The sequence below is a fragment of the Sphaeramia orbicularis genome, chromosome 21 (genome assembly GCF_902148855.1).
Source record: "Sphaeramia orbicularis chromosome 21, fSphaOr1.1, whole genome shotgun sequence".
Classification (NCBI taxonomy): Eukaryota; Metazoa; Chordata; class Actinopteri; order Kurtiformes; family Apogonidae; genus Sphaeramia; species Sphaeramia orbicularis.
Window position 1 is genome coordinate 49,410,945 of NC_043977.1, and position 12,417 is coordinate 49,423,361.

The 12,417-nt window shown below is 37.2% G+C and overlaps 1 protein-coding gene across 2 annotated transcripts; it reads left to right on the forward strand.

Moving 5' to 3' along the window:
- The first annotated feature begins 2,997 nt into the window (after nucleotides 1-2,997).
- Nucleotides 2,998-11,467, forward strand: LOC115412542 (fas apoptotic inhibitory molecule 1-like). Of its 2 annotated transcripts, none has more exons than XM_030125103.1 (5): nucleotides 2,998-3,137; nucleotides 3,700-3,830; nucleotides 3,918-4,146; nucleotides 6,815-6,864; nucleotides 6,997-11,467. In XM_030125103.1, the coding sequence occupies exons 2-5, from the start codon at nucleotides 3,714-3,716 to the stop codon at nucleotides 7,144-7,146; spliced, it is 546 nt and encodes a 181-aa protein (XP_029980963.1). In that variant the 5' UTR covers nucleotides 2,998-3,137; nucleotides 3,700-3,713; the 3' UTR covers nucleotides 7,147-11,467. The 2 variants fall into 2 exon arrangements, with proteins under 2 accessions (XP_029980963.1, XP_029980964.1); XM_030125104.1 differs by having other exon boundaries at nucleotides 2,999-3,137; nucleotides 3,686-3,830.
- Nucleotides 11,468-12,417: the final 950 nt, after the last annotated feature.

A 12,417-nucleotide genomic window follows, 5' to 3' on the forward strand; every position in this document is an offset into this window, starting at 1 on the left:
GAAGCTGGGTTTGGCTGCTGTCTGCCAACAGGAACCATAACTCCTGTCTGTCCAAAGAATCTATAGTGCTCAGCGCTCAGTCAGCACTGCATAGGAATGTGTTTAGGGCCGTTGCTAGGGAGATAACATACTGGTAGTAGAAAATACATAGTTTTATCTTATTTCATGTTCAAATGAGCAAAGTTTGTTCTGATGTACTGTAGATACTTATACACTGTGATGAATAACAGTGATTAATGCCCCCCATGTGTGTCTGAGCACCCCACTCTCAGCTTTGTCATTCAGAACACTCCCTGACGTTGTCCAAACGCTGGTACTGCCCCCGTTGGGTAACCCTAGTGTATATGTTGATAAGTTCCTATCTAAACAGTATGTTGATACACATACATATACATACATACATACATACATATTTTGGTTCAGATGAATTATCTAGAATTTTTTTTATCCAGTTTTCTTGAAAATGTCCTCAAAAGAATACCTATTTGATTTAATCCATGATATGATTTCATGGCCTTTTAGGTACCTACAGGAAGTAGTGGTTTCATTAGCCTGCCATGCAGAGTGGCGGCATCCTCACACTCCTACCAAATGTGGTAGAGAATTGGGCTGAGGCTTCTATGTATGACTTTATCTAATCGATTGAGTGTTTGAGTTGAGATAAGTGAGTTTTAAGTTCCAGCAGAGTGCACAAACTGTAATCCTCTGTTAAAAATGTATGATAAAAGAATAACATCAAGGTACTCAATTTAATTACGTACAGTTACTTGCCCCTTATATTAGCTATGCTGAATATAATAAAGTTGTGATTGGAAACTTATCTGTTTTCTTCAATCAAATAGTCTATGGTTGAGAGACTATAGTCTGTTTTGATCCGTTACTCAGTGGGCAATTTGATCCATTACTTTCTTTTGCCCCTAAGGAAATTTTAATTATGGCACATTTTTGCCACAACACTAACTGATATTATAGAAACACATATTAGTTAACATATTTAATTGTATTTTATGTGAAGTTTTGTCAGGAACAGGACATTTTAGCCATTTGTGTAAGTATAAAAAAAACTGATGTTTTTTTTTGATCTGCTACCAAGCTTATTTTGCCATTTTTTACCACAAAAATATCATTTAAGTAAATCATCATTCTTGCCATATCAAAGTACTTATAAATACATACCAAAAGATGTTTTATAAGTTACTTTAAGTTATTTAGTTGAAACAGTATACCCATATGAACAGAAAATTTTTTCATCTGTTACCGCTTGACCAGGTTGGACCCTGATGTGTTATTGCTGTAAGACAACTCTTGTGTGCATATCAAATGCCTCACCTACAAATAATGGTAATTCTGAGACCCATTTAAAAATGAAAAATACAATTCCATGAGCATTCTACCTTATATGGTGGAACAAGATCAAAATGATCCCAAACCCTTGAACGCCGTTTGCTACTAGTACTCGGCATGAAAATCACCAAAATACATCAAAATCAACCTACAAATCTCTGTCTCCTCACAATCCAATATCTTTGAAGAACAACGATGCAGCTTATATAGTTTCTATAACACCAAACTTCTTAAAGATGTCAAACTTGTTAAGCTGTCATTGGCTCAAAATTCTCTGAATAGTTCTGAGCCAATGAAACACACTGAAACACTATAAGCCTATGAAATGCTTTGAAACATTTTGAAGCGATGAAGCACAAAGCGAAGAAGCGATGATGTCCGAAGCTTCAAACGTCATCAGTCACGTGACAGCAGTGTTTTGATACAAGTTCCAACAGTGTTTCACATCACTCGACTTCAGAAAGAGTGAACAAGCTCCGAGGCCTCTGTATCATTTGTCCATCACTAAATTCTCTTCTGAAGTGACATTTTTAGTAGGAGTCAACTTATTTTCTAATATAAAACAATGCCATATTAGAAACGCAGAGACTGTTAAAAGAACTGAACGTAATGAAAAGTAACATTAAAAGCAACATCATTCTGCAATAGGACACTTAAATGCAATGTAAAGTGCAGAGACTGGAGCATTTTCCCCATTTTCCTAATTGCAAAATTTTGTATTTTTTTCTTATTTTTTCACGTCAGGAAAAGACTAATTAGGGGCTCGGGCATCGACATGACATATTGTTCTTTCGCTCGTTGTATATACTGTATGTCTATATAAAGGTGTACTGACAAGCACAGGTAGAACAGGGTGTCAGAGGACATGCAGCTGTGATTACAAAACAAAATTGCATTCATATTTGCTACAAAATATCCTTTTATTACAAAAGAACCTAGTTAATTTGGCACTATTACTCACATCTTACCCGGTGCTTTGATTTAGAAAATAGTATTAACTGTAAAATGTGCATTGTTGTTTAGCAGTGAACTCTGCTGCTTGGACAATATGATTGCATTTACACTTTTGGTTTCAAGAAAGTGGGAATTTTCAGCAGAAACAAACCCTTAGCCCTCAAAGCATGTGTGGTCCAAGTCTTCTGATTCCATTACTCATGAAAATGAATTTCATCATTCATAATTGTTAAGGGGAAAACTACTTCACACTTTTCAAATTTGTCCAATGGAAAAATGACTAATGAGTTGAGTTACCCATAGATCTCTGAGTGACTGACATTTACGAGAGAGAAACTTAAATGTTGTATATTTTTATATTTTGTTCAAGGTATTTTCATAAGTTTTTGACAGGAAAAAAATCCCGATAGAACGACTTTTTTGTAAAAGGAGACACTAAGTATTTTAATGTGTTATTTATGTTTAAGTGTTGAGGAACTGAATACAGGAATATCAGGCAGATCATTCTAGTGAAATGTGAGAACAGAAATTCACAATCTAACAATAACCACCTTTTTATTAACGAGAGTTACATGCTATATTTCTTATAACGCAACACTCTAGCCTGCAGATGAGTGACGCATGACATAGGGGGAGTACCGTTTACGCGAGCGGGCGTGGCTAAACTGACGCACACACTGTGGCGTGCGCGTAGCTCGTGTTACCATAGTAACAGAGTCATTGCTCGTCGGTTCGCTCAGAAGGAGCTAATAAGCTGTGGATAAAGTGGGACAAAGTAGCCTGGTGCTCAGCTTTTAACCGCTGAGGGACATCATTTAGGCTACTTAAGGACCGTCGAGGTAATTATGTCATTTATACCGAGGAATGAGTTCACGTTTAAATTTTATAGCTTCATGTTAATAGTCAGAGCATGGGGCTACCGCAAAGTTTGACAACGGATTCACTATTATTTCCGTTTTGTATTCAAAATAAAATCGCAGCGGTCATTGCCACGCCATGTGCTACATTGGAGCAACTGTTCTGCCTTGTACCCCTTGAAAGTCTACAATGCTAACACACGAAACCTGCTGTATTTTGAAAGGGAAAGCACAAAACCGGAAGTGTGATTGCAACCACAACAGTAACTTGCCACATTACCCTTTTGATGTTTTAACAAATAACGTTAAGGAACAATATATCCTTGCAGCTTATTATCTTTCTCTATGTAGTGATGTCTACCGACACACGTAAACATATTCAGGAAATTGTTGTCATTATTAGTTATTTAGTATCACTTACTTATGCCTCATTAGCTAACGTTAGCCCCGTTTACTAGCATCGTCAGCAGGGTCAAGTATGTAGCTATCTCGACATCTAGTGTTCATAGCGTGGGTTAGCTGTTTTATAGTTCGTCTGCAACAGGTTCTGGAGAAGTTATGATGTCGAATGATCTCGCTGGCGTGTGGGAGGTGGCGCTGAGTGATGGGGTCCACAGAATAGAGTTTGAGCACGGCACCACCACTGGAAAGAGGGTCATCTACGTTGATGGAAAGGTACACCTCTGTGACCTCACCTAATGATATTACAAATCATTTTTGTTTGCAGCTATTTATCTTGGTTACTGTTCCACTTCTCCACAGGAGATACTGAGGCGAGACTGGATGTTTAAACTAGTGGGGAAAGAGACATTCACTGTGGGCAAATCAGACATGAAAGCAACCATTAACATAGATGCAGTGAGTGGTTTTGCCTATGAGTACACCTTGGAGATCAACGGGAAAAGCTTGAAGCAGTACATGGAGAACAGGTCAAAGGTTACCAGCACCTGGCTTCTCAACTTGGACGGCATGGACTGCAGGGTGGTCCTGGGTGAGCCTCTGTTTGGTGTTTATTCAAGGTCCATTTCTCACAGATCCGGTAATGCCAGCTCAGTTCAATGTATGGAGGGCAGTCATGAATGGCAGGCTTGTGGAGATCTTCCCCATCAATGAAGCTGATGCATCTCAGTATATTAAAGATACATACAAAGCAACTACAATTGTGTATCAAAATGACTCTCCTCTGTTACACTGTGATATTTGATTCAACACAACACACTTCAGTGTGATGCAGAATGAATGCTGTGCTCTAAACTAAGTTAATTTGAGAGCAAATTATATAGCCATAGGATATAGGGGTTTTGTTAAATTAATTAACAAATATTTTGAAAGGCAGGCGAGTACTAGGTTATGTGATTGAATGAAAAACTCATATTGTGGTTATTTTGGTGTAATACTGCAATTATTCTTTGAATCTACTTTAGGCTAACAAGCAAAGGCATATACTCATTTTGAATCAAGAAGACAAACCTAAATTAAAAAAGCTGGAAAAAAATTTTTTAAAGCATGTTGACTCTTCATTTGGATTCGATTTTAACCTGCCTCTGGTCAGTCTAACTGAATCCAAAATATCTGTGATCAGTGTAAACAAGATGTTTAAGGACATTTTTTTTTTTTTTTAAGTTTATTATGAAAGTAGTAATTATATCTGGTGGCTCATTTATGCTCTTTCTGTTTCATTTCTTAGAAGAAAAAATATCCTTTCACAAGTCAGTCCCCCAGAAAAAGTCCATAGTATGTGACGTATCTATCTATCTATCTATCTATCTATCTATCTATCTATCTATCTATCTATCTATCTATCTATCTATCTATCTATCTATCTATATATATATTTTTTTGTTTGTTTGTTTGTTTGTTTGTTTTTTTTTGTTTTTTTGTTTTTTACTGAGCCACGGTGAAATGTATTTGGACAGTCCGAACCTTCTCCAAATACTATGAAAATCTTAAAATGTTATGGAGCAATGTTTTTGTTCACATAATTGATCAGAGCTGATATTTAACTGATGAAGTGCTGCTTTTGAACTACCGGCTCATATAATGTCAGAGCTGAGGCTAATCTCTTAAACTGCTTTAGTCCATCTTCAGCCACCTCAGGCATCTGGGCGAGCTAATCCATCTTATTACACTGCTCACAGCTGATCAGGCAGTGTACCTTTAGAGCAACAACATGTACAACACACAGGGAGCACTGTATACAAGTGGACTGTTATGCAAGGTGGTGCAATATAGAAAAAAACAATTACAGAAATTAAGAATATTACTCTGTAATAACTACTTGATAATAACTGAAGACTTTTAGTTAAAAGTAAGGTTTGAAATTGGCAAATTTTCCTTCTACTTGTACTGCTCAAAGTGTGCACTAGTATTTTTAGTGAAGGAAATGGTCTAGACACTTGTAACTCCACTGTAATTGTGGACCACAATGGACCAGTACAATATGAAACAATCAATAAATCTAACTTGACGAGGAAGGCTGGCAGTGTGAATGGAGCCTCGGGGAATCATAGCAATATGCAGACAGTGATTGGAGGAGCTTGTCTGTTTTACTGACAAACCACAGAATGATGAGATCAGTTCAAACATGTTCACACCAACACCTGACAGCATTACACACTGTTGCGGCTCGTCAATAGAGGGCGCTATGGCGCCACCCTACCTGTTTAGCATGAAGGAGACAACAAAGGGAATCCCATAAAATAATTTTACAAAATCATGAATATTTCAATAAATGAGGTTTACATGATACAGCCCGTGAGTACCATATATAATCTGCATTCAAGTGTAGTTTAAAAATGTTTTTGGTCATTTAGTGAGCAGTCAAGTGACATGTTTCCTCTTTTGTGGTGCAAAAATCTGTGCCCGAGAGGCGCTCCCTTTACTATATACTCTTGTTATAAATGGCGTGTGTGCAGTAGACCCCCCCTCCAATACAAGAAATAGGAGAACCTTAAGTACCACCCACAGGAGTAAATGTTACATCCTGAAAAGAATCAAGGCCTTCCTCAGAAATGCAATGTCACACAAGATTGTCTAAACCTGGGGTGCCCACAGTTTTTCGGCTTGTGAGCTACTTTTAAAGTGATCAAGACAAAATAAGTACATCCACTATATCATAATATATACGTCAGCAGCTAGGTCAGTAGGTAATACTATTGATTTTGATCCAGGAGTCCGGGGTTCGAATCCTGGCAGGAGCGGTGACAGAAAGGCATCGGCATAACTTGTATTTTTATTAATGCTATACAATCTACCAGCACTATCTTCGTCCCTGGTTCAAATACATTGGTCATATTATCAGTGGAAAAGACACTTGTCAGAGAAATGCTTGACTTTAACGATAGTCGTGGAAAAATTTGCATGTTTGAAGGATAGACGGGTGAAAATTACATTAAAAAAAATTAATGAAAACACGTACTGTGTATTTTTTTTAATTTTAATTTAACTTAATATTTTAAATAGTGGTACATGTGCTTTGGTGTATCCTAGTGGTGATATGTGGTAGTGCAGCTTAAAATTGACTTCCGTACAGCTCCCCACCAAAAAATATCACCAGCCGCCACTGATTACACATTATTCACAAATAGTGCACTGACTGTCACTTACTGTGGATAGTGTGATGTTGTTTATTAATTCAGTACCTGATCATTGACTTGCAGAGAAAGACACCATGGATGTTTGGTGTAATGGACAAAAGATTGAAACTGCTGTGAGTATTACACTAGACCTTTTTTAATCATGTTATACTGATTTAGTGAGTATTTGTCATTGTTTTCAGGGACATAGTAAAGCCCCGAAAATGTGAAATTAAGTTATTTATCTTTGTCTCTTTTTCATGCAGGGGGAGTTTGTGGATGACGGCACAGAAACACATTTTACACTCGGTGACCACAATTGCTGTGTGAAGGCTGTGAGCAGTGGCAAGAGAAGAGACGGGATCATTCATACACTGCTCGTAGATGGCACAGAAATCACAGAATGCACAGAGTGACTGTGGGTGGTTAGTGTTTGTGAAATCAAAGATCTGGTTTGTATGTGTGACTCTAGGTATCTGAAGTTAAAGGGAGCAAGGCTGTAGAGCAGAGGCACATCACTCTTCAAAGTCAAGGAATAGCTATTTAAACAGGTTTGATGGGTGTTTTAAACACAGCAGCCTGTAAGGTTTTAGATGGAAGCAGCAGCTACCAAAAAGAGACTTATTGTCATCACTGAAGAACATTCATGACTAACAACTCTTATTTATATGGTTGAATCAGAAAGTATTCAGACCTCCTTCATTTTTGTCACTCTGTTGTTGCAGCTGGATGCTACCGTGTTTTTTTTTTTTTTTTTTCACATTCATCTACACTCAGTACCCCATAAGGGCAAGGTGAAAAGAGAATTTTAGAAATTTTTAACAATTTATTAAAAAGGAGGAAGTGAAATATTAAATTGTCATATATATTCAGACCTTTTTCTCAATACTTAGTTGAAGCACCCATGGCTGCAATTAAAGACTCAAACCTTTTGGAGTATTGGGGGATTTTCTGCCATTCTTTTTATAAATCCTCTCAAGGTCAGTCAGGTTGGATGGGGACTATCAGTGGACAGTCATTTTCAGGTCTCTCCCATGATGTTCCATAGGGTTTAATTTGGGCTCTGGCTGGGCCACTCCAGGATTCACAGAGTTATTCCTAACCCACTCCCGTGTTTTCTTGGCTGTGTGTTTAGGGTGAACTTTCTGCCCAGTCAGAGGTCCTGAATGCTGTGGAACAAACAGATTTTCTTGAGAATCTCTCTGTACTTTGCTCTATTCAGGTTTCCCTCAACCTCGACCATTTCAAGTGTAGTTACACATTGGCTGGAACACTTATGCCAATGTGACATTTCAGTTTTTCTTTTTTAAATATATTTGCAAAAAATTATAAAATTCTTCATTTTGTTATTATGGGATACTGAGTGTACATTATTGTGGGGAAAAAAGGATTTAAGGATTGCAGTATCAGGCTGCAACAGAATAAATGAAAAAAAAAAAGAAGGGGTCTGAATACTTTTTGAAGTGCATATTGATGAAAGTGCTGTCTATCAATTTCAGTTCATTTGAGGCCAGATGTGTCATGTATGTGTTGCTCAGCCTGGCTTACTTTGTCTTCAGTAATTAGCATAAGCAGCTGGTGATGTTCTGTACCTATTTTCATTTTGTATAGAACCTGTATTTTTTATAACTAGTAATAAAGAACCATGTCCAGCAGGCCTTAGACGCCCTACTCCTCTCCCTGTTCATGTTCATTTTGTTGTATTTTTCATAGGAGTGCTGTAGGGATGGCATACTCTTGTAGGACAACCCCTGCATTGCCCCCTTTCCCTCAACCAAAATGGCAATGGAACCTTTCCATTGGCTCTTCATTTTTGAGCCAGAAGTGACCATATTTGGAGGATGAGGTGGGGAAGATTTAGGGCTGAAACTTGCCAAGCTAACAGTACTGCTAACTTTATTGAGAATATGACCACGCTGGTCAAACTTATGTGAAACGCCATGAAGTAGTTTTGCTGCTTGGTAAATGTTAATATATGTCTTTGGTAACCGTAATGTCAACTTGATATAATGTATAAACACACACATTAGCAATATTAGAAATATGAGGAAAGATTTGATTACCCAGAGACCGAAATAGTTTTCTATACCAGCCTCTATGTACTTTTATTTCTACTCTAATGTTGGGCATTTTATCAAGAGGGTCTTTGGGATTTGACTCACTTTTAAACTGCAGGATTTGGTACTTACCCAATGGCTTTGTTTTTCAGCCCTGGACTAACGGGCGCTTACCTCTTCAAAAAAATCATTCTCTCTTGCCATGGCCTGATCTAGTTTGTACTAGCTAGTTTGCAAGAGTGCTAAACATTGATGCTGTAAAGATGGACTAAAACTGACAAGATGAGTTTTCATTTTCAGTGTGGTAATGGATTAACCTCTGATATCCTTTTGAGTCTCATTTAGCCATGTTAGCAATTGCCTTTTAAAAGAAAAGTAAGAGTTAGAAAAAGTAATGAGTAATTGTATATTACATGTCATAGAAGGAACCATGAAGCATGCATTAACCTCAGACCTCATGGGTCATTTTCAAATTGTGGCCATTTCCTTTGACATAAAGTTTAAATTCTGTTATTACTAAAGCCTACTGTGGTATGACCATGATGATACAGGGAAATCTGACAAAGTGCTGTCATTTCAGTGCTTTCTGATAGACCACCAACTGAAAGGACAATGGACAGTGAAAATCTAGAGGACATCAGGCCATATTTCATTGTAAAGCAACATAATGGAGAACCTTGTTAGACAGCTGCTAATGTTAGCATCCAACACCTATTAGCTAATATCTGATAGTGTTATGTTGTATAACACAAAAGGGAGAGGTGTGAATTTGTTTTGTACCATTTTTTTCTGTCTTCATCTTACGAAGACCTTGAAACAGCTGGCCAGGATGTTTCTTGCCATCATAATTACATCCAGTGCGGTTTACATTCAGGCTGAACAAGAGGTGCTGTGATATTTCAGAATTAGTGTAACTTCCTATTGCATTATGCAACACTATCAAAGTGTAATTCTAGCTAAAATGTAGGTGAAAGCTAATGTTAGCTGTTGTGCAACTCACTTAAGGCCAGATTTATTCAAGTTTTGCGCCAGTGCAAAACCTGCGGAGGGAGGTATTTAAATGTGACATGCAATGCAATTTACTGAGGTTTGTGCCTGTCACATAACTGCTGATTATTTTACACAGGAAAAAAAATCTTGTCTTCACACATTTGCACTTAGCAAGACTGACAGTTATGCACAGAGGAGGCACTGATGGGAGTAAAACAGGTAGAAGAGATAAACTTGTCTCCACAGAGTAGATTGACTACAAAACAGCCCACATTTTCACCTGAGATCATCATTAGGTGTGCAGTTCCTATTGGAGTCCACTGACATTATTTTACCAACTTGCCAGAAGGTCCAAAAAGGCTAGCAGAGATTTACTTTCAGTGTCTATTGTCTTTCCAGTTGTTGATCAGCTGGGAACTGGTTCAGTGATGACAATTGGTCTGATTTCCTATGTTTATAAAACTCAAACGGCACTCAGACATTATCTTTTGTTACCAACATTAGAACATCCCACCATGGCCACCCTCTAAATGCAGTCCACTTCGCACCAAAAAACCAACTGACTTTCAAAGTCCAAAATTCCAACTCAGTTCTAAATCTGAGATCAATTTCTGCAGCTTTCATTGTGTATTAGAATGACTAAATACCAGGGTACAACATTTTTCCTTGAATGTAGCATCATCCCAGTGTTGAACCACTCAGGAGCAATCTTGTCTTGCAATCTATGTCAATGTGTAAAATTGTCTTCTTTTGATTGGTTCAGCCAGTTGATATTATGTGAATTTAGCTAGCTCACTGCAGACTGCTGTAGATGTGTTACGACATCCTGTTGTCTACAATTCTGTAGAAGTGGCTGTAATTTCACTTTGACAATCATTCAGATGTTAAGTTGTTGCCATTAATAAATAATACATTACTCTAGTGAATTTCCTGATGATATCTGAGTATAATCTACACACTCATATTTTAACTAATTTATTAGCAGTTCCATCACTGAACTGTTTTTCTTTAAATATATGAATTCCATTATTTATACATCATAAAATGTTGAGGCACATGTGGTTATGCTTTACACATTAATAAGTAACATTTGTGTGTGTTTGTATTTTTTGTCTATGTAGTGCTGGGAGCAAGTTTTGTTGCTGATGACCAACTCAGTTTCTAATGCCACCTTCATGTGCTATGGGAATTATGGTAAATACTAGTTACAAAGTCAAAAATTGCACATGAATGCCTCCTCACGTCCTATTTTCCACTGGAGAACTGGGAAAATAAATTTGATCCACGTGCTGCTGAGATGAAAATAACCTTCGAACTTTTCAATATGGCAGAGAGAAATGAGGGATTCATCACAAATCATAAACAATGCTTTAATTAATGTTCTGCTGCTGTTAGCTGATGATTTGGCACATTTATAGCATATACAATTTGCAAAAAAAAAAAAAAAAAAAAATGCTGTAGCAGATGAATTAACATGTCCAACACTGTTTTGCCAAAGTAGCAGATCACGACAAATTGTGTCAGCCATTTTTCATTCCGCTACAACAAAAGCACTTGAACGTAACAGTGTTGTAATTTCAAATTCACTAGTGGAGAGATTCATTTTTCCGACAGCACATGAAGGCAACTTACTTAAACAGTAGCTAGATCAACACACTGATATTGCTGTAGAGGAGCAGAAAACAGAGAATGACGAAAAAGGAGTGAGAATCGGGTTGTTTAAAGAACAATCAGCGCCAGTTCTCTACAAAGAAATCACTGAAAAGGCCGTTACCGTGGATGTAGAGCTTAAAACTGTAACTGAGAACTTAGGAGTGGGTTTAGTTGCCATTACAAGCTCCTGCACGTTTTCATTTTAACTTTCGTGTAAGCACATCGTAAGAGCACACACAAATGTTTCACACTGAACCAAAATACATAAAGAACAGGATACAAGTGGGTGGATCAGGACAACATAGAAGGCTATTTGATGTTTAGATGTTCATGTGATGTTCACTTAATATATGAAATATTTATCTAGTCAAAGTTGTCATAAACTGTTGTCTGTCATTCCTTATAAGACAGTTTTCTTATAGCATCTTCTTTTAGAAAAGCAGATTTGTGAAGGAACAACAGGACTATTACACCACATATGAACACCTGTTTTATACAATTTATGTAGGTAGAGATGTCCTGAACTTGAAAGGATTGGTCCTTGACAGCAATTGTAAACCACTGTAATTTCACATTAGCACAAAATTCAGAAAGAAAGCCATTTGAAAAACTCTCCATCTTATAAATGTGGAGAGAAAAATTCTCTGAGAAGACAGGGTTTGTCCATTTGTCTATGGTGGTACATTGTTTTTCAGAATAAATTTCAGAATAAATATTTTAAATGTTACAGATTTACGATCAGGAAAGACTGTTTACATTCAAATGTTTTCTACAATTAAAAAAGTTATGGAAAAGTCTGTCTAGTTTTGCTGTACTTTCTATACTTGAAGTATAACATCAATTCTGGACTGTACCACATTTAAAATGTATGTTATTTCACTGTGAACAACATACAGGGGTGTCGCTTTCACACACAGTACAAAGCATTGGCTTACAGGGGTGTACAACTCCTATGTCATGACCAGCACATAAACAGTCCTTTATCTT